A 23,805-nucleotide genomic window follows, 5' to 3' on the forward strand; every position below is an offset into this window, starting at 1 on the left:
GACCGCATTTCTAGATCCAGGGCAGGATTTGCCAGGGCTATCCTTCACAGATTCCTGGACTCTGCCAATAGACCTCCTCCCCAGTCACAGTGAGCTTTGGTACTCACCCATATGTAGAATACTACAATATTGGAATAGAAGGACATATAAAAGTTGTGTAAAATCTTACCATAACCATAGATGTCCTCTTCCTTGTTGCAGTATTCCTTCCCACCCTCCTTCCCCTTCTATAAGGTTGCATTTCCCTCTCTGGGTAGCAATTGACTGGCATTGCCCTTTTTAGGACTGGCTCTGACTGGGGCTTTCAGTTCTGAGGGCTGGTTCGTGTAGACATCACGTTTATGGCCCATGTTGCCCTCAGCCACATTAGACGTCCTACAAACTTCAGATGGACTGAAAACGTTTGTATACTGTCTGTACATACACGAGACAAGAGGAGTAAACCATATGCAGAATACTGCAACATGGAAGAGAAGGACATCTATGGTTATGGTAAGATTTTACACAACTTTTCTATCTGAACCGTAAGATACTCTGGCTGTTAGTTACAGATTTTAAGTTAAGGGCTTAGAGCAGTTCTTTTTCTGAATGCTGTCTTGGCACAAATGGGACCTGGTGGGCAGGCCATTGTGTTTCTTGCACCGACGTGCAGATAAATAAAAGTTATAGTGCTCTTGTTTTAAGTGAATTGAGAGACAAGACCACAAAAAACGCTCACCTCCCTAATGTAATTTTATGAAAACAAGCAGATCACTTGTAAAAACAAGTTTTTATTTTTGGTTCTTAGTGCAGTTGCCCTTTAATATTGCACAAATTCAAACTTGATCCTAGCTTGGAGCTGCCGATCCATTGATGATTGCAGTTTAGTGGTACCTGTAAGATCTGTATAAGATATACTTTGTATATTATATCTCTGGCTTAAGAAATGTAACTTTCACTGACATTTCCCATGGCAGACCATTTATATAGACTAATGGTAAGAGTTATGTATATTATTATGTATGCATTTTTGTTGTTTAAACACAGCATATAAGACAGTGTTCTTTTACAATAACTACTTCCCTGACTTAATATAACTTTGCTTTGCAGTTTCCTGAGTTTGATGATCTCTACTGCAAATACTCCTTTGTCTATGGTCATGACTGGGCACCAGTATCTGTAAGTATAATACTATTTTACTTGCGTAGGAGAATGTTAAAAAATAGTAACTCAAGCCAGTTCATATACAACTTCCTCAGCATATACACCATCTTTCCCCATCCTTAGAACAGATGCAGGCTGCGAGATTGTTATTGATAATGTATGTATTTATTTTTTGCCTTGGTGCAGCATAGCAGAGATCTGGGGAGGAGGTGTGTTGTCAGAACATTATGGATAAAAGAGGAGGAGGTTGTAGCCCAGGAATTTTTGGATACTGAGCTGAATAAAACTTGAGTATTGTTGTTTGACAAGGGTGGACCTGTCCATACAGATCTAATGCAATGGTAAATATATGACTTTCATTTCATAGCCAGAGGAAGAGATCAATCAAGGAAGAGATCAATCAAATCTGAGTTTTATCACTGGTCAGCAGAGGTCTTGACAGGGGAGTAAAAGTAGACTTTACAAAGGCCTTTGACTCTGTGCTGCACAGACAGCTAATTGGAAAACTGCAGGGGTTGCTGGTAGGACTGAGACTGACAACATGGATTGCTATGTGTTTGGAGGGTAGAACTCAGAAGGGTATTATAAGAGAAGCTCTGTCAAGTATAAGTGAAAATACTAGTGGTGTACCAAAGAGGTCAGTCCTGGGTCCAGTATGCTTCAGTGTGTCCATTTCAGACATAATTGTGAAGATAGATTAAAGTATAATTTTCGATAAGTGCAGTAGTGAGAGACAGAAGAATAGTCTAAGGAGGGATTTAGAAAAGATGATCCACTGGGCAGAAGGAGGAATTTGAGCTTGTTTGCCCATATGCAAGTGGCAGTTGAGGTTCCTTGCAGACAGATGTAAATATTGCACTAGGTTACAATGACCATTTTGTGAAGCATCAACTAGAGGTAGAATTGAAATTGATGGCAACCACACAAGAAAAGAATCTGGGTTGGAGATTTATCATACCCTGATTGGACTTTTCAGAAACAGAGTGAGCAGGCTGTGAAGGTTGCAGATAAAAGCACACCACAAGTACTTGTCAAGCCATTTCTTAAATATTGCTTGCAGTTCTGACGACAGTATATGCCTAATAAGACAAATGTTTTGCATGTAACTGCACCAAACTTCAGCTGCTCCCATTTACTCAAATGGTCAGCATTTTCAAATCCTTTCTTAGATTCTATGACCTCCTATGATTCTCCACTGCACCTAACTTTACATTGTCAAAGAAACTGAGCCTGACTGTCTTTTCCTCAGATATGACTGAAAAGAACATTTTGAAGAGTACTAGACTAAGGATCACCTCCCACAGCATTCCACTTTTCACTGTCCTTATTCTGGACAATGTTCCTTCTCACCACGGCCCTTTGTGTCCTACTGTTCAACCATGCAGCTGTCCAGTCAACCAGTCTTGCTCCTTCTCTCAGCCTATTCAGTTTTACTAGCAGACACCTGCACATGATCAATTCAAAGACCTTTGTGAAGACGAGATAGACCAGTTCTACTAGTACCCCCCAGTCAAGTTCTCTTATAACCTATGGTTATGACTGCATGTTGCTTGTTGTAGAGATTATTGTATTCAAGAAAAGCAACTCTCCTTTCCCTCAAGATTCTTGCCATGGCTTTCTGTGTCACTTTTGTTAGTCTAAACAGGAAATTAGTTCCCTGGATTTTTCCTGCACCCATCCCCATTGAACAGGCATACCATACTCACTATCTTTTCAGTCTTTGGTATGGCCAGTGATGTGTTGAACAGCTGTGACAATTGATCTATCAGCACATTGACCAGATTTCAGATAACCCCTTCAGAGCCAGCCATCTCATTCCTGTGCTTTATCTTCCCTTGTTAAAGCCTTTGCCTGTCTGTCCCAATGTCACGTTGTGTTTCCTGCATCCCAGCATGGTATCCTCCATGGCTTTCTTTTATAAAGACCAAAGTATTCAGTCAGTATGTGTGCTTTTGCTCAGTCTTTTATGAGCTGCCTCCCATCTTTCACCGGTGAGCTCCTTTGCATCTCTTATCACCTGAGCAGCTCTGTTCTTTGTTTCTGCAGTGTAGTTACACACCTACAATTCTCCACATGACCCTTTCTACCAGCTTCCTTTCAGCTTGCTTTTTTGCTGTCCTTAACTTCTTTCTTGCCTTTCTGCATTGCTACACTCTACCCTTATACCCATGACACACTCTGCCAGTTTCCTTTCAGCTTGCAGTTTTGCTGTCCTTTTTCCTTTATCAACTTTCTACATGCATCTGACACCTCTTCATCTCTTCCCTCCATTCTTGATCCTTATGTCAGCTTCCTTTGCGCTTGTAGTTTTGCTATCCTTACCTCCTTTGAGTTTCTGCATCCTGTATCCATCTCGCCAAACCTCCTCTCCATTCACACCTCTCAATTGTTAATATTTTTAGGGATGGCCTACCTTTTCACTCAAACTTTTACTCCATCCCTCCTAAAATTGGATATTTTCAAGATATTCTAATTGAATATTTCCAATATTTTAAAATGTGTCCCTAATGTGGGTCTTTTTTTCCAATTATTTTTGCCTTGTCCCTAATTGTAGAGGTAACGATTAAGGGCTGTGTCTTTTAAACCATTTGCTAGCCTTGCCTTCCTACATAGCAACTGCAGACTTATCTTCATTTTTGCCTTTTTTCCTGTTCCTCAAGTCTTTGTCCTCTCTCAGGGATAGTGCTGCACACTCACTAGTGTAATATCCTCTCTGGTAAGGTCAGACCACAAGATGGTCTCTGAAGTAAAAGTAAAAGCCAGAAGCCCAGCTTACCCTGGAATGTTCAGGAACTGCTCTAAGTCTGACTTCGTACTATTTAGTGATAACCTGGCAAAATTTCAAGCCCCATAAACCTTGAGAACACTGCTGAGTATGCGGAACTGTTCACAGAAACCGTATACAAGCATGTTAATATGTGTAAAGAGCCAGCCGTACCCACTAGGAATAAATACAGAACTCAATCAAAAAAGCAAGCCATACTGGTAGAGTCATATCATCAATACAGTATAACAGGAGGAAAAAAATAATGGCAAAAATTAGGAGATGTAGCACCCAGCAGCATAAAAGCAGTCTCGTCAAATTAAACAAACAACTCTGAGGACAAATAAAATCTACCAAAGCCAAATTTGAAGTAAATTTCACATCCTAGGTTAAAGACAACTATAAGGCATTATTTAGCTCTGCTCACAACCTGAAAGGTAGTACATAATTGTGTGCAGAGCTCATTGTTCATGGAGCCACTATACTAAGCCAAATGTGCTGGCAGACAAATTCATCTCTTACTTTACCACTCTTTCTCCCCCTCAGACTCCACTCAGGAAATACCATCAAATATAACCCACCACCACCACCACTGTCATTAGGGAACAGGTTCTTAATGCTGTCTCTAAAGCCAAGAACACTGTATCAATGGGCCCAGACAATATACCGGGATACCTTCTTAATAGCATGAAACATGACCTATGAGGGCCTCTGCAACTGCTATTTAACCATAGCCTCCAAACAGGTTTTGTGGCTCACAAATGGAAGACAGCAAATGTCATCCATCTGCACAAAGGTGGGCCATCTATAAACCCGTAAGTCTCACTAGTCTCATATGAAAAGTCATAGAAAGAATTATGAAAATGATCGATAATGAGATAGGAAACCTCCAGACACTGAACCCAACACAATTTGGTTTTGTCAGGGGCAGGTCATGTCTACTGTAGAGAAGGTCATGAAAAGAATAGATGACAGCAAAACAGTTCACACTGATTACCTTGATCTGGCCAAAGTGTTTGACACTGTACCCCACTTGGACATTGTACCCCACTTGGACATTGTTGATCAAGTCAAGAGGTTAGGCATAAACCATTAGGTCATCTGGCGTATAGCCAGCTGACTCACAGACAGGACCCAGGAAGTTGGAATGAGGGAGTTCACCTCTACAAAGAGGCCAGTCACAAGCAGAGTTCCTCAAGGTCCAGTCTTGGGACTGCTCTTTTTTTGGCATTTACTTCTCTGAAGTCAAGGACAATGTCAGTGGCCTCTGGATGACCAAATGTGTAGACAATTACAAATTAGGAGCAATCACAGAATCCCCCACTTACACTAATGTTCTGCAGGAAGGGCTGAAATGGACAAATAACTTGTGCCAGAATACATAACAGTATCCTTCGGGAAGTCGTCCACACCTGGCAACTGTCATATTGACAGCACACCCCCTAACAGTCAACCTAGGCAGTAATCTAGCCTTTGACCTTCACATGTCTGCAATAGTGAGGAAGCCATTTTATGTTGTGCAACTTAAAGGTATGACATCTAGGTCCAAGGAGGTCATTGTTCACTAAATTCAGAATTTATCAGAATTGTCATCGAGTACAATGCCCATTTTGGTTATGTACCTAACCAGTTGCATCCAGCAATTGGAACATCCACAGAGGTTACTCGCTAAAAATACAGGGCATAAGTAACCTGCCCTATGCAGACCACCTCAAAGCCCTATCTCTGTATTCCATATCCTACAGACTGTTAAAGAGAGTTCAACAGGCATTGTCAGACCCCAACCTGATGGACCTCCTACATATCCACAAAATAAACACCACCAGAATTACCCATTCTAAAGATTTCAACCTTGCTCATGATATAAATAGTACCAGCTGGAGAGATAGGTTTATCCCTTCTCTGGAATAGGCTCCCGATCCTTGTGAAGCAAAGTTCCTCCCTAACCCTATTCAAGTGTAAGTTGAACAATTGGCTGGAGAATAGGAAATTCATCCTTGGTTTGGCACCTTTGTCTCTAATGTACACATGCAACCTGTAAATGGCTAATCTCCCAGGCCCCTGCTTGTAAATATTTCATCTCCCAAACCCCTGCTTACACTTATCAAGGCTACTGGAACTTGAGAGATTTGGGATGCATGGCCAGGCTTGGGAATGCCCTAGTGGTATTTAGCCTAGCACACGCATATGAACTTGTAACTCTGAGTACTGCATCACTGACTTATTCTCAGAGAATGCTTACTCTTGTCAGTTTGGCCCCAGTTTCTTAACTCACCTTTATCCATCTCACCCAGGACATCATAATCCACTATCCAAACATCCCGCACTATAGTCTTTATCCTTGCGTTCCTGCTGTGGCCCTCCAAACCACATATTGACAGTAATTACCTTTAGCTAAGGGAAACTTCATTTGGACATTCATGATTCTCACCTTGCTTAGAATTCCAGAGTACAGTAACACACCAGTCAAATGAAGCCTCCGTGGTCTAAGACTTCAGTCAACTCCTCCCTCTATGCCAGAAATTCCCTTGTTTACTTCTGGCATATTCATATAATCCTCTACCTGATGGCTTATTTTTGTGTTCTGCCCTCCTCCCTTAAAATATTTGTGGAAAATGAACTGTAGTGATCTATCAACATTTCCCCTTCACTACCATAACCTGCAGGGTTCTTGCCATATTGAAACCTAACTGCTTCCTTTTTTTACTTCATGAAGCATGACATTTCTACTCCTTGTTTTTTTTTTTTTTGCATTTAATGTCCTGCTTTGTGTAAATCAATTCTGCACCTCCATCTGTACCTTCTTTGTCATTCTGGAACCATAAGTACTGAAGTTCCACCATGTCTTATCCCTTCTTTACACTGATCTTTGTTTCTGTGATACCAGAATTGTCAAACTCCCCTCTTGCATGACTGTATGCATTTTCATACCTATGCACTTTGTATTGCATAATAATGTCCAGCTATGATTTGACATTCTTGCTTATTCCTCTACCCTGTTCTGTGTCTCTATTTTATCCTTTTTTGACTTAATGAATTCTTAGCCTCCTTTCCACCTTCTCTAACTGCTCCTTCTTCCTTGCATCTTAATTTAAAGGTGCAGTCATTGAGATGCTCTAAAACATTTCTGCGCACCCCAACCCTTCTGTGCTAAGAGGGAGCCTGTCCCTTTTGTAGAATAGGTCTCTCTACTATATGCCTTAGCCTATCACCAGTGCAAAGTCCTTCTCCTTTATCCACTGCTACAACCAAGCATTATAGTTCCTAATCCTTTCCTTTGTGTTGGTGGCTGGCTTGGGTAATAGTTCTACTATCAAATTCTCTGTTATTGCATATCTTTTCTGCCTCCTTGACCATGCTTACTGCCACCTTGTCCGTCTCCGATGAGTAGTTTTTGGTGCATTCATGTAGCACAACATGGGTCCACCCCAACCCTTTGGCAGCTGTCTTGTTTTTCTCCTATGTCTTATTAAGTCTTAGGAGTGAGAGTAGTTTCAGTGTTGCATGATCTTCCCTCTCTCATGTACTCAGACTTGTAATACACATATTGACTGAGTCTCTAGTCATCAGAACCCTACCCCCCAATGGCCAAAGTATATGCCCCTGCTAATCTGTAGCCTACCCCCTCCAGTCTCACTACCCGTTACAGTCCTCACTAGCTATACTGATTGTCTCTTTCACTCACTCTGCTTCATCTGCTCCATTTCTGTGTCTTGTCTTCCTACATATCCTCTCCATAGGTCTTTCCCTTTTACCTTCTGTTCCTTTCATCAGGTTGAGTACCCCTCTCACCTTTTGTTTTCTGATGGTGCTGTTTGGATGGGCCATTTCTGCTTCTGTCTGCCTTTTATAATTTTTCAGTGCTTCCTGTGCCTCCTTCACCTTGGCTTTTTTCTCCTTGTCCTTTCCTTTATGGCTATAGTTCATATGTTCTCCCTTTGTCTTGCTCCTTGCCACAGGATTTGCTTGTAATCCTGTGACAAACTCTGACCATGATCTTTTGTCCTCTGCATTTCTCACAACTGCATTTTCCCACCACATCATATCTGCTGGTTTCCCAATGCTGTCTCCTCCACTCCTCTCCTGTCCCACTCTGCACTTTCTTACCTAACTAGTCTGTCCACTGCCATATGTAGCCCTCTTATTTCCCTTGAGGCTATATATCCTCTGTTACTCCGGAGCTTACTCAAAGAGACTGCTGCCCCAGATAAAGAGCACATTACACATCTCTCCAACTTTTCGTCTTGTCTGTACTGCCTCTTTCATGTTGTCCCATTAGTACCTAGCTAGATACCTAAAGAGGGTGTAAATGGATGCCCTGCTTCTGCAGCAGTGCACTACTTTTGTTTTGCAAGATGTGTCAGATCTATATTTTCATATACAAACTGGTACTGAGAGGGAGTTTTTCCTTTCCTGTTAGTTCCTGCCACTGACAATTGCATTTGTTAGTAGTTGCTCATTTCACATTTTGTAAAATTGTTTTGCCAGTTTTATACCAGCATCTGTTTACATATTGTAAGACTTCAAAATTATTTCGCTTAAAAATATCCAAACAGAACTTCCCAGAGACACTGTATTCTGTAGTTGTCTTATTCAAAACCGGCACCACATTTCATTGCTTATTTTGCTTCCTCATCCCCTGTACTCATGTGACCTGCTTTATTTATGATTTGCCCTTCATCTTTTTATCTCTGTCTATCAGGTTTTTCTAGATTGTAGAACTATATAAAGATTACTTTCACAGTGTTTTCCAATTTCATTACCATTAACATGTATGTGAGTGATGTAAATTAGAATGTTTAATACTGCACTAATCATGACTGAGTGCTAAATTTAGTGCCAGAATTTACGTTTTGATGATAAAGTGTGTGACACTTAAAACTGAGGTGCTCAGTCATGATGCCATATCGCTGTATAGAATGCTGCTGACTGTGTTCAAAGAGGTGCTCAGTCATGATGCCATATCGCTGTATAGAATGCTGCTGACTCGGTTCTTGTCCTATTTTTTTGAGAAATTTATCTGATTAAAGGATAATAGCTGCTTTATAAAATAATTGGGGCTTTACAAGAAATGTGCATGATTAAATCAGAGATTGCCTTCTATTAGCTTATGAATATCATCATTATTTACTGCAACATTTTCTTTAAGTGGAGTTATAAAGTAATGTTTGTAGTCGCGCAAAACAGTCACTTTTACCTAGTCTCTGAATGATGAGCTAGAGGAAAGGGAAACATTGGACTATGGAATATTGACTGGTTTCCCTTAAAAGAGAGAGATTTTCATAGTGTGAAATGTAATATTCCTCAAAATTGGAGACATGCACTTTAGGGAAAGGAGAGTAGGACAAACCTAGATTCATACAAACCCTTAGGTCTGTTTTCGTGTTGTGGAAAAATAATGGAGAAGGTAATATTGGTTAAGTTATTGTCAGAATTTGGAAAGGATGGGACTTGAAACCAAACAGGATGTCAGCACACACACTTCATCTATCACACAAAATAAGGTCATGACACATAAACCCACATATGCGGAGGTACTCAATAAAAGCCTTCCGAAAGAACAGACACCTCCCAAACGCACACCACCCACACTCACCACTAAACAAAAAGAAACCACTACACATATCAGTACATACACCCGTGTATTAACAAATAAGCCCTTAAGGCAAAACACATCAAATGTCTTGGTCATAGGCGACTCCATTGTGAGACATACAGATGGCCCCCTCATCAGACTGGACAAGGAGAAGGTCATAGTCAGCTGCCTAGCAGGTGCAAGGATCCAACAAATCATGCATGCACTGAAGTCACTCAACAACAAGTACCATTATAACTCTGTCATAGTCCATGTTGGTTAAAACACAAATGGAAGGCCCAAGGAAACAAACTGCTGCAAGTAAAATCCAGAAGAACTGTAATCTAGAAACATTTTGAAATAAAAACTTATTTAAATCTATGAGAGATAAGTGCTTTCATTCACAAAACTACATGAACGTTATCAGATCTGATGAAGTTCATGTATTTTTGTGAACAAAAGCACTTATCTCTCATAGTCCATGTTGGAGTGAATGACTTGAGAAGTACCTCTCTGGACTATATGAAGAGAGACATTGCAGGACTCTCTGATTATGTGCCCCAGACATGTATGTCCCTAGCCTTAAGCAGTATCCTACCCTCACCCAGGGTGATGCCACAATATAAACAAAAAATGATTGACTTCAACAATTGGCTCAGCTTCTTGTGTCAGTCCAGGGGGATCCAGTATCTGTCAGCCTTTATGGTAGACAAACCTCACTGCTTTGCTAGAGATGGTCAGCACCTGTTTCCCCTAGGCTTTTGGATATGGCAAAGGCCCTTGGCTCACCCATATGCCTTTTTTAGGCAACTTCAAAACAACAAATTTTTCCAATGTAACAAAATCTAATCAAAACAAACTCAGGTTAGTGCTGCTTAATGCTAGCAGTTTAAACATGAAACTGCACTCTCTGGAAGCACTCCTCACTTTTGAGGATGCTAACATCTGTGCAGTTACCAAGACATGGTTCAAAGCAACTGAGAGCACCCCAACTGTGCACGGCTTTACATAGTACCTTCCACATGTTCAGACCTCAAAATGAGCGTGAAGGAACCAAAGGTGGAGGTGTATCCATCTTCATTAAAACCAAATACATTTTGAGACTGGTCAACCAGCATGACTCTCTCAAACTACTCATCCAATTAACTATTGAGAAAGTACCATACCACATTATTGCTAGCTACAGATTCCCTCACTATAAACCAGGATAAGCACACCTCCTACCTTGATTTACTAGAATCCCTCTCCATACAGCCCAACACCTTAGTCAAGGGAGATTTCAACTATCCTTCCATAGACTAAGGGAGATTTCAACTATCCTTCCATAGACTAGGGGACATACATAAGCAAAACACACTTGCCCTGAGGTTCCTGGGCTTTAACAATAATGTTCTGGAACAGATAGTCTGCACCCCTACTAGGGGCTCTAATGTTCCGGGCATAGTACTCGCCAACATGGGGAGGGGGTCACCGTACTTCCCCATGTGTGATGCTGTCTCCGGTTAGGTCAGACCACAAATCAGTTTTGTTTGAAGTAACTTCTGGAACTGATACCCTCACAGGATCAAACATTATAAAAAACTTTACCAAAGATAACAGTCTAATATGTGATGGTATTAAAAGCTTCATAGTACTCGTGATCACTAAGCAGAAGTGTACGTAAATGCCCTGTACAAACACTTAAGTGACTGCATAAATTAGAACAACTAGGTATTGATGTACTCTTGATAAGATGGGTAGCCACATGGCTTACAAATAGGATATGGCAAGTATCATACAGCAACTGGTCAGGTGAAATTCTTGGTTACAATCAGGCTGAACCATAGGGCTCTGTCCTAGGACCATACTTGTTTAAATTTTTATCTTTCAAATCTGTCTTTTTCATCTGATGTGTTCTACAGTCTGTATGCAGATGACTTGAAATTGAGTAAACTGATTACATGTGTTACAGATAGGGTATGTCTGCAAAAGTGCTTGACTAAATTGGCCATTGAGCACAGGAGAATAATATGCTAATGACTACATCAAAAACTAAGCATACGAGGTTTGGGAGACATAAACTGAAGGGTGAATATTTAATACAGCATACAGTGACTGAAAGTGTAGATTCATTTAAAGACCTGAGTATATGGGTAGATCAGATTGGAGTTTTTCTAATCATTATCAACAATTTGTTTAATGATATTTATAGAACTGTATGTTGTATAAAAAGACATAAAGTCTAGGAAATCGGAAATGACGTCATTGTTTGTTAGTTTCATTAGACACACGTTTGAGTGTAGAGTAACAATATGGAAACTTTATAAGAAAACAAGCATAAGCAAACTGGAAAGAGTATAGCATAAATATACCAAGAGCACCCATGGATGTAAAAAATTAAGTTATGAAAGACTAAAATATCTGAACTTGTACAGTGTCTGATATAGATATTTAAGAGGAGACCTTAGTCAGGTATAATAGGACATTTAGAGACAACAAACTCTGGGAATGTTTGGGGTTACCAAAAAGTAGTAGAGTATCATCAGACAACCTATGTAGAAGATTATAAAAATTATATAGGAATGAGAAGTACTAATTGGTTCTGTGAGAGAGCAGATGATGCATGGAAAAGACTAACAAATTACATTAAAGTAAGCACTAGTTTAGATATTTTTAAGAACAGCCTGGACACTTATGGGAACAACTGATGTTAAGTTGTCCATCTCGCCTTCGTTCTTGCTGTTTGGGTTCGGAGCCGATCCTCTGCTCCGACTCGGCCATCTTCTATAGCTCGAGAGCTGTTTACTGGCTCGAGGCTACCCCTTATCCCAGCATGCCCAGCGTCAGCTACCCAGATCTCGTTTGCCGCTTCAGCTGCGAGGTTGCTTCCTTACTGGCTCAGGCTTAGTATAGTTTTTTTCTGTTAATATATTGTTGTTTATTCTTGAAAGTTTGTCAAGTATTTGTCAGTTTTTTTTGTCTAGATAATATTCCTTTATCCCTTATTGCATTCTTGTGTATTTTAGCTTTGTTGGCCATCGCTCCATAACTCGCAGGCCTTCTGTTCCCTTGAACTTGTTTAAATTAGAGAGTCCCCCCCAGGATAGTCATTTAAATTAGAGGCTTTCCTTCTGTTCCTTAACTGTAAAAAAAAAAAAAAGTCTATTTGTTTCTTGTTTTTTGTAGTATAGCTTTTTATTATTATTGTTGTGGTTGTTGTTACTATAATGTCTAAAGATACCAAGGTATCTGGCTTCAAAAAGTGTGACTCATGCTGTCAGAAAATGTCTCTGACAGATGGCCACACTAGTTGTGTATATTGTTTGGGCGCTGTTCACCTGCAGGACTCCTATTCTATATGTCACGCTTTTAGTCACGCTTTTAGTCCAAGGGTCCTGCAAGAGCGCAAAAACAAATGAATCCTTCGGGGATTATTGAAGCCTCAGGATTCTCCGGCTAAAAGTACTCAGCCAGCGAAATCCCCTAAGTCTGTCAAGCTGTCAGCTCCACCTTCGGAGCCGACTCCTTTACTTGACCAACCAAGTATGTTGGTGCTGGCTGGCACCGACAAGACAACTCCTCCGTCGGCTCCATCTGCTATTTCGGAATCATCACGGAGCCATATGAGGTCTCCGTCCTTGGAGTCCATCCACTCGGCACCTCAGTCACCTTTGTTACAGAGTGAACGTAGCCATCATTCTTCCCACTCCTCTCGATCCTCTAGATTATCGGATCTGCCTCTATTTCTGTTCCTCCTCTGACTACATTTAGCTCGGAGCTGGAGACCATGGATCCACAGGTAGTAGAACCATCGGCGCCGATCATCATCTCTCCTTCGGTTCCAATGTCTGCTCAGATTACCTTGATTGTACCTTATATCGAGGGATCTGGGTGCCGATGCTTTCTCATCGGCTCTGAGGGGGGAAGTGGCATCAGATCCTTGTCCGACCCCCTTCTCCCCCTCAGAGCTTTGGCGCAGGTGAGCTCTGCTCCAACATCGGCCTCGGAGCTGTCACCCTCAATGCGGAGAAAGACTCCTGTTTCTTCGGAGACTGAGCTTTCTCTGCCTAGAAGTCAGGATGCCTTTGAGGTCATGCAAAGTGTGCTGTCCCCTGAAACAGCTCTACTGCCAGCTCCATCGGCTCCTCCACCGTGGTGTCTGTTCCAACCTCTACTCCTCCTCCAGACCCCAAGCGTAGGGAACCTATGCCCCAGGACACCCCATTGGGTGATTCCTCTTCTTCCGAAGCCTTTCCTGATCACTCGGAGGAGCCTCCCCAGAAGAAGAAGTGCAAGAGGAAGCACATATACTCCCCTGAGTCTGTCACTTCAGATACAGACATGGATGAATCGGAAGGGTCCCCAAGGTCTCCCTCTGAAGATGTTTCCTTTTCGTTCATCCTTGAAATGCTTAGACAGAGGAGGGACTGGACTTCGCTAGCCCCTACCGAGGACATGTCTGTATACCTGGACACATTCGGTTCCCGACCGTCCACCTCCTGGGTATCTCCTCCTTTTGATCCACTCATGTCTGTAGTGGCTCAAAAGGCTTGGTCAGCTCCAGATTCTGTGGAACCTACTCCGAGGAGACCAATCAAATTTATTACAGCCCCCCACGACAAGTAATTCCTCTCCAAAGGTGTGCCCATTGATGCCATGGTGGTAGCAGCAGCCACCAAGAAAGAGTTAGCAGAAACCTCTTCATCTGTTTATCCTCCAACAAAGAGTCTCGGACGATGGACAGATATGGAAAGCGAATGTTTGCTTCAGCCACCTTTTCAATGAGGTCCCTGAATTATCTATGCCATTTTACACGTCTTCAAAGGGATCTCCTGAAAGAGCTTGGAGATACCCTTCAAGATCCTACAGCTGAGGGAGCATCAGCCAAAGTAGCTACTCAGCTTGTGACTTTTAATTCCATAGTCAACTCCTCCATGAGGCTGATTTCCTATGCAGTTGATGGAGCGAGCAGAGCTGCAGGGACAAGTGTGGTTCTCAGGAGACATGCTTAGATGCGGCTGTGTCAGTTTGTGGAACCCTTTTGAGCATCCTTCACCAGTACTCCCTTTGATGGCTCCTTTCTCTTTGGGCCTTAGGTGGAAGACATGTTGACCAGGTGTGAACAGGAAGGCAAGACTCCCTCTGCCATGGGAGATTGTTTTTCAACTCCTTCCAGACCTTATCCCAAGGGTCAGAAGAGTGGAAAGATGTAGTTCCGAAAATCCCAGGGACCCTTCCTGACACGTGGTGATTTTTCCCCCAGGGGCAGAGGGGGAAACAACAATAACAGATGCCGCCCTCGTGGCAGAGAGGGACCACAAAACCAGGGTGACAGAGAAACCTTCTCTGCCAAACCCTTCCAGCATCCCTGAAGGGTTGCCCGACTGCTCACCTCTGGAGGCAGTCGGGGGAAGACTTTTGCTGTACCCAAAGGCCTGGCAAAAAGAAACAGATGGGTACTATCCATCATATCCGGAGGTTACAAAATTGCCTTCCATCAATCCCCCATAGAATCAAAAGAGCCCATCCCAGATGTCCCACCCAATCTAAGGGATCAAGCAGCCACAGAAGTTTCAAGACTGGTAGAAAAAACAGCCATTCAAGAAGTCTCCGCAGACCAACTAGGATCCAGAACTTACTCAAGATTCTTTTTAGTAGCAAAAAAGACAGGGTACTGGAGACCAATACTGGATCTCAGCAGATTGTACAAATCTGTTCAAAAAGAAAAGTTCCGGATGGTGACACTGCAGTCCATTTTCCCTTTTCTGGGTCAGGACAATTGGATGTGCTCGATAGATCTTCAGGACGCGTACTACCATATCAAGATGGACAGACACTCCAGGAGATTTCTTCACTTCCAGGTAGGGGCCAGTCATTACCAGTTCAGAGCTCTGCCCTTTGGTCTCACCTCAGCCCCCAGGGTGTTCACCAAGTGTATGGCAGTAGTCACGGCTCACCTGAGGCATCAAGGATTCCAGGTGTTTCCCTATCTAGATGACTGGCTCCTGACTGCTACCACCAGGCATCAACTCTTAGAGGCATGGGAATTATACAATCACATCATGCACTCAACTAGGCATTACAGTAAATTTCCAAAAATCTGCCTTGCTGCCCTGTTAGTCTATCACATACATAGGAGCAGAATTAAACACAAAAGAAATGTTTGCAAGATTACTACAGGAAAGAGTTTCCACTATTCGTCAACAAGTGTTAATTCTAATGCAGAGCAAAAGGGTTCAGGTCAGACATGTCCTCCAAGCTCTAGGCTCCATGGCAGCTGCCATTCTTCTTGTCCCATTAGCGCGTTTCCACATGAGAATCCTTCAGTGGCTTCTTTTCACGCAGTGGTCTTTCCAGGAACTACCAATGTCTCACATGATCCTGATCACAGAAACATGCAAAAGGCACCTTTCTTGGTGGATGGTCTCCCCACTAGTAATTCAGGGCAGACCTTTCAAACAACCCCCTCCGGCAGCCACAGTGACCACGGACACCTCACTGATAGGGTGGGGGGGGGGCATTATCTAGGCAGGACAGTCCAAGGCACTGGGCAACCTCACAAGTACCATCTGCATATCAATGTCCTAGAAATGAGAGCAGTTCTCCTAGCTTTGCAAGCCCTTCAAGATTCTCTTCCTTCCATGACCATTGCAATCCAAATGGACATGTCAGTGGTGTGGTACAGCAACAAACAGGGCAGGACCAGGTCTTACCCCTTGTGTCGAGAAGCACTCAGACTGTGGCAATGGGCGATTTCTTCCCAACGTTTTCTGATAGCAATGCACATTCCTGGGAAATCCAACGTTACAGCGGACAGGCTCAGCAGAGCTATCCTCATGCCTCACGAGTGGTCTCTGAATCAGGAAGTTGCAGATCTTATCTTCCGCAAATGGGGACAGCCTTGCTGCGACCTATTTGCCACTCCTCTCAACAACAAATGCAGCAGCTACTTCTCCCTACTTCCTCTTCCAGGTCATATACCCAGAGATGCTCTAGTCCACGATTAGCCTCAGGGACTCCTTTACGCTTTTCCCCTTTTTCCCCTAATTCCAAGACTCGTACAGAAAGCAAAATCATTGGGTTGCAAAATGATCCTCATTGCCCTATATTGGCCTCGACAAATATGGTTCCCGTTCCTACACCTCCGCCTTCTGGATCAACCGTGGATTCTGGATCCGGTTCCAGATCTTCTGATTCTCCAATCAGGTGGGTTGCACCAATCCCTTCAAACTCTTCAGCTCACAGCTTGGTTACTCCACTTCCAACCTTAGCCAGGCTTTCCAATATCTCCTCAGCAGTCCATGATATTGTTGTTTCCTCATATAAGTCTACTACGAGGAAAACATATGCTAGTAAATGGAAATGGTTTTCTTACTGGGCAGAATCTAGAAATTTGGATCCTTTCTCAGCCCCAGTCCATGAAATTCTTGAATTTCTAGCACAGCTTTTTCAGTCTGGTGCGGCTTCCGCTACCATTAGAGTACAACTAGCTGCCATTTCTAATTTTCATATGGGTATGTTTAATTCTAGCATAATGTCTCATAAGCTCTGCAAAGCCTTTATGAAAAGAACATCTCTTCTTAGACCCCCAGTTAGAGATCCTCCCCCTCCTTGGGATCTCCGTTTAGTTTTAGCCTCCTTAATTTTGCCTCCCTTTGAACCGGCAGCATCATGCTCTTTAAAATTTCTTTCTTGGAAGACACTTTTTCTGGTTGCTATCACTTCAGCTACATGTGTCTCAGAACTTCAAGCACTATGTGTTCGTCCTCCTTACCTGGTGTTTCACAAGGACAGAGTTTCTCTGAGGACCAATCCATCCTTTATTCCTAAAGTCTACTCAGAGAACAATTTAAATCAATCCATAGATCTCCCAGTTTTCTTTCCTAATCACAGCAACAAGGCAGAATACAAGCTCCACCAATTGGATGCACACAGACAATTGCATTTTTACCTCCATAGAACTAAGGAACTAAGAAAGTCAGACCAGTTATTTCTTTCTTATGCTTTCAACAAACAAGGCCTTCCAGTTTCTAAAGTGACCCTATCCAGATGGTTATCTGATACTATTGCCTTTATTTATCAGTTACAAAATAAAGAGCTACCAGCTAAACCAAAAGGTCATTCCACTAGAGCATTAGCCACCTCTGTAGCTTTTCAGTCTAGGTTGCCCATAGACTCAATCTGTGCAGCTGCCACTTGGGCAAACCCCCACACTTTTATCTCTCATTACAAGGTAAATATGGTCTCCTGGAGCCGAGCTTCCTTTGGTTCTACTGTTCTGAAGAGTTTCCCCAATGAGCCACCCGAGATTTTAGGTGCTAGGGACGCTGTCCCAAACAGCAAGAACGAAGGCGAGATGGACAACTTAACATAAAGAAGTTATATACCTACCATAACGTTCCATATTAGTTATCTTCATCTCGCCTTCCTTCTTGCGTCCCTCCCTCCTTCTCCCTTCCTAGAGGATTGTGAGGAGTTCCCTTTTGTTTTCACTGGCTGAACATCTTTTATTACTTCACATGCCAGGTAATTTATAACTCTTTCCTTGTTTAGGTGTACTGGACAACCAGTTTTTAGTAACTGGTTACTCTACTTATGTCTAGTGTGCGCTATCACAAATGAGATCTGGGTAGCTGACGCTGGACATGCTGGGATAAGGGGTAGCCTCGAGCCAGTAAACAGCTCTCGAGCTATAGAAGATGGCCGAGTCGGAGCCGAGGATCGACTCCAAACCCAAACAGCAAGAAGGAAGGTGAGATGAAGACAACTAACATGGAACGTTATGGTAGGTACATAACTTCTTTTTTTGGTATATTGGCATGCTAGAAGGGCATTAATGACCGTGCTTGAAATATTTGTATGCAGGTATGTATGTAATCTCAGCACATGCAAGACAGAATAAAAAAAAAGTAAAAAAATGTAATTGTTTGCAGGGCCATCATGGGGGCCTCTGCCCCTCCATGTCCTTGCTAAATTATTATTTTAACTCCAACATCGCACAATACCAGAGAAAGGGCATATATCCCAACCATGTGGATTGTGCAGCATCACACACCTGTTTAACCAAATTGTGTCGACAAAACAGTTGACTTTTAATAAAATCGACCACACTTAACTTTCTCAGATGTATTTGTGGTGTGTGTGTGTGTGTGTGTGTGTGTGTGTGTGTGTGTGTGTGTGTATATATATATATATATATATATATATATATATATATATATATATATATATATGGGTGTGTATATGTATATTTACAATATAGATATAAAAAGATATAGATAGACATGTATGCATATATGTATATGTGGGTCTACTGTAAAAGACCAAAAATCCACTTTTCGAAAATGAACAGTGGATCATCATCAGTTATGCGAAAGTGCACTTCCATGAAGCATGGTTCAACGAACCGTTCAGGGAAACTTTAGCATCGAGACATACTACAGTGGGGAATGGGGAATTTACCTGTTCCCCACTGTAGTGCGTTTTAGGAGTTGGTATATTTAAGTAGGGGGGGTGTGGGGGAGTGAAGCTTCCCACTCAATGTAATGCTAGTAAGTGCTTTCTGTTTTTTTTTTTTTAATCTTTTTATCGGTTCGTTAAACCGAGTTTCGCAAAAGTGCACTTTTGAATAAGTGCACTTTCGCGTAACTGAGCTGTCTACTGCTCTTTTTCAAATATATATATATATATATATATATATATATATATATATATATATATATATGGGTCTAATTCAGTTTACCAAATTAACATATGATTGAAATTGAAAACCGAGACAACAACACCAAAATGGCACAACAATGAATGTTCACAAACCCAAAACTCAAGACACCGAAAAACTAGCTGCAGATGTTGCACATAATTTTTCTTTTGGAATCTCATAGCTTTTGAATGGAGATCGCGGTGCAGTGAGGATCTGGAAATTCACCTTTTTCCCAACTATAGTGTGATCTCGGAGTTGGTATATATAATTTGCAGGGGGTGTGGGGGGTACAGGGGAGCTTACCCCCCCCCCTGCAAAAACATAGATAAAGGTTGATCTGAAGCTAAATAGAACACTACGTTCATCATTTCATCGGAACAATTATCATCCAGAATGTGCCCCCGTGTTTGCCACACAAGTTGCTGTAAATCACAGTGTAGTTAAAAGGCACAGATGTTTATTATCTCCTGAATGCGTTTGTTTTGATCATGTAAGTTTCGTTCTTGTGAACATTCGTTGTTCTGCGGTTTCAATGTTGTCTTCTCGTTCTTTTTAGTTTCTGTCATATGTTAATTTGGTAAACTGACATATATGTGTATATATATATATATATATATAGGTCCACTATTTAGTCCCGAAGTACTGAAGTCCCAAATTTCAGTATTTCAAAATTACATAGCCGAAAACTCAAAGTTCCAAAACCGGCAGAAGCGAGAAATTCAAAATCCCGAAGCACGAAGATGTTGAATTTCCGCTTCCGCTGGTGCAGTGTGTGCATGGATGGGTGGAAGTTTAGGTAAGTATGTATGTGTAAGTGTGTTGGTTAGGCGCTTTAGTGTGTGAGGGACTGTGAAATGTGTGGGTGTGAGTTTCGTTTGTGTGTCTGTTTGTGCGATCTTGGAGTTAGAATATATAATTTGGGGGCGCAGGGGGGCTTGCCCCCTGCTTATCTGTAGTGCAGAATCATTTATTTGATTGTGGGGGGGAGGGTTGTGTGTGTGTTTAGGTGTGTGCTGTATGTGTTGCGTACCTTCGGGATTTTGAATTTCCCGGTTATAATCAATTTTGTATTGCTAAAGTTTACTAAAGCTATGTATAAAATGAGCGGTACAGCATTTGCCATTGCTGCCTCAGAACACTTGATTTTTCAGTTTCTTTCTCAGATTAGGTGCTTTCTCTGAGTTTGCATGTCCTGCTGTCACCATGTAGGTTTTCAACAGGTGTTTCATTTTCCTTCCTTATTCCAAAAACATTCCCTAGCTGAATATGTGATTTCTAAATTGTGCGTATGTGTGTGTGTGTGCGTGTGCGCGTGTGCGTGTGTGCGTGTGTGTGTGTGTGTGTGTGTGTGTGTGTGTGTGTGTGTGTGTGTGTGTGTGTGTATTTAGATTATTTAAATATAAATATACACACCCACTTGTGAGCATGCCTGCATTCACATGCACTAACATGCCTGTGTTGCTGTTAGACAGGTATCATGTCCAGGATGAGTTTCTCTGCATTGTGTCCACCAAATCTCAAGATAGGTGCTGGCTTCCATGTGGCCTTGGAGTGGGTAAAGTAGATATCAGAAAATGAATTAATGAATGCCTGTAAAATAACCTAAGAGTGAATAAAGTAAGTAACAGAAAAGGAAATGATGAATGTCTTGAAAATATCAGTACCTTTTAAAGTCATAAGTTACAGGTGAAATGTATAAAGGTCTAGTACTTTTTAGTAGGGCTTAATGCCAAGTAGAAGTTGACACAGTGGGTTTTCTGATCCTGAAATACTGCAGTATTCTTTGTTCAAAAAGCAAATTTAATTACATGTAGATGATGGCTCCGGTGATCTAGAAGGTGAGTGCGAGACAGAGCTGAGTGAGGATTGACATGCCTTTCATAGGAGGAGAGTAAGAGATGGCCACACAATGCCATGATCCTTCAGAGTAGGAGTAGTGGTACACATGTATGGCCTGGGGTTAGTTGATAAACTAGGCAAACCATCGCTTGGTAGTTTCAGTACAGGTATGGAAAAGTTTGCAATTGCACTGTGGTCTCCATAGTCGCATATAAATGTCCTCCGGCTCAGAGGTGGCGTTAAGGCCATTGCAAACACCCTCATTGCTGAGACATCAACGAATACACAAAGCAGCTTTATTGCTGTCTCAGTGAGTGCCCTCCTGACAGCTGCCACCCTGGAATTGGGTAAAATTCACGGTGTCCGTGAATAAATGGGACATGTCCCATTGGCAGGGACTTTTGGTCAGCAAGCATGGAGGTAAATAAAATATAGAAAAAAAGTATATGCTGATGACACCATGCAGTATTGCAAAGGTGACATCATCACATAATGTCCCATTCTTGAACTATCCTACCTGTTACAGAGCCTGATATGCGAATACATCAGTGCTGCACACTGAAGGCTTTCTGGGTGCACGGTTGATGTGCACCTACCTTCAACATATGGACCGTACCTCAAGTGTTTCCCCGGTAGGACTGCTTTAGAACTACTGGCCCTGTATTGCAAGTGACAGCAAAAGTCCGATGACCTTAATGTCATGCAGCCCAGTGTGTCATTTGTGAATGTCTATACATAAAATGGTACACTGCCAAATACTTGGACTGTGGGTGACATAGAGTGAAAAGGGAAATATTGTACATAATACAAAACGTGGTGAATATCGTTGGACTCTAAAAGCACATATTTTTCTTGGTTTAAATGGCTCTATCTCTCTAAAACCTCTCTTAAGAGAACTGCATAACCAAGTTTGATTAATTATCAGTTAGTTGTTGTGTCATGCAACCTAAGTGTTTTTAACTGTATATAATTTTTTTTTACTTTTTCTATATGCCTGATGAAGCTTTCTTGGTGAAAGTTTTAACTTGTAGTTCTATTAAATTATTACATTTTAAGAGTTCCTTGAACTTTGCCTTGGTTCCAGTGATATTTTTGTTTTAAAATATTGTTTTTGCGTGGAATTTCACTGAATTTATCATTTTTAAGACCGTTTTTGTTTGCATACTTTACCATATCATTTGTAATATATGTTAGGGTAGGCCTCCAGCAAGTGGATAGTACACTGTCTAACATGAACGTAAGATGTTGCATAGCTGACACACTCTGGGTACCTGCATAGATGGTCACTGCACCAGTGTTTGGATATGGATCCTGTATAACATATTTTCCTGTGCTGTAGCTGTATTGCAATTGCTGTTTTCTATGAGCTGATGCATGCACCAATAGCACTGTGTAAATCTGAGTTGTTAACACTGCCTGGCTGTGTGCCTGCAGATTGTAAATAGCTGAGCTGTACAATTGTCACTTCTTTCTTGAATACAACAAAGAATTGTTTGTATCTTTCGGCTTTTCCCGGTGAGGGGTCGCCACAGCGGAACTCCGGTCCGCTAATGATTGGTAGTGGATTTTTACGTACTGGGTTACCAGCCCTGACTCACAACCTTCAACGAAGACACGCCCCATTCACGTATGTCTCCACACAGAAGACACTCTAGTTGAGAATCGAACGGGACAACGTCTTACTGTGAGGCGACAACGCTACCGCAGCACCACCTAAACATTCAGGGAAGCTTTCATAATAAGTTGATGTTTTCATTCAAGGAACTGTATAATTTTGATTTTGTTTGGCTGTCTCACTGCACCTCTTTCAGAATCATACTGTTGAACCTTTGCAAGGGATTACAGTCCTCCAAGTCATGTGGATCTGAACTGATCCATTTTATTCTGCACTAGAGCTTATGACTGGACATGGGCAGAGCTAATGATCTTAGCTAATCTTCCCATCCTGCCTGCTTGATACTGAAGAATGAATGCTTGGATAGGTGTACAGTTGCCTGCCTACTTAGGGCCAGTGTTGAGTTCAGACCCATATCAAGGCTGTTTACTACCCTGGCTAATATCTCCTTTTGTCAAACTCCACCCCTCAAACTCAAGTTATGAACAAAAAAGTATTCTGGCTCAGGAAAGAGTTTTTTTTTTTCTGTAGACATAATACAGTTCTTGCTGGAATGTTACAGTTTTAACAATTTAACAAGCAATTTCTCTATACTGTAGCAAAAAGGTGTTAGTGCCTTATCATAGTTCTAACAGACTACCAGCCAAATGCTAATGTTTACCAATCATGGTTTCATGTTAATGGACCAGCAAGCACCATTTCAAAAGTGTTAACTGTGCCTTCTAACAGCTTGTATCAGGGCAACCATCTTCTTGGCACTTCCAGTTCTACAATTTTGGCCCACCCCATACATAGTTTATGCAAAAATGAAACTGTAAATGTTGCTATGGGTTTGAGCAAGGTGTCACTGTGAAACTAAGAGTTGATGGCCTAACTTCAAGTCCCTCCCTTACTGTTTCTCCACTGGACAAAACATTTTCAACTATCCATTTAACATGAAGAAAAAAAGAAGCTCCCTGGCAATTAACTGCTTGGGAATAATGTAGGAAATATTCAACAGTCACCAAAAATCCCAGCAGAAACAGCAGAAGTGTAGAAGTAGCATGAATGTTTGAAACACAGCAGAGGCAGTAGCTTAGCAATTTGTGTTATGCCTGAAAAGGAGAAGGCTGGAAAGATGATTAAAAAAAACACAGAGAAAGTGAAGAACACCAACTGCAGAAGCATAAAATCCAAAACTGTTTATT

The 23,805-nt window shown here is 41.8% G+C and overlaps 1 protein-coding gene across 2 annotated transcripts in view; it reads left to right on the top strand.

Annotated features, from left to right (window-relative positions):
- B9D1 (B9 domain containing 1) overlaps positions 1 to 23,805 on the top strand; it is a 540,262-nt gene that overhangs the window by 145,043 nt on the left and 371,414 nt on the right. For both annotated transcript variants that reach the window (XM_044089570.1, XM_044089569.1), the window contains exon 2: positions 1,090 to 1,158. In XM_044089570.1, coding sequence (XP_043945505.1) covers positions 1,090 to 1,158 — 69 coding nt within the window. The remainder of the gene's footprint in view (positions 1 to 1,089; positions 1,159 to 23,805) is intronic.

The sequence above is a fragment of the Protopterus annectens genome, chromosome 12.part0 (genome assembly GCF_019279795.1).
Source record: "Protopterus annectens isolate FY-2018-M chromosome 12.part0, PAN1.0, whole genome shotgun sequence".
NCBI lineage: Eukaryota > Metazoa > Chordata > Ceratodontiformes > Protopteridae > Protopterus > Protopterus annectens.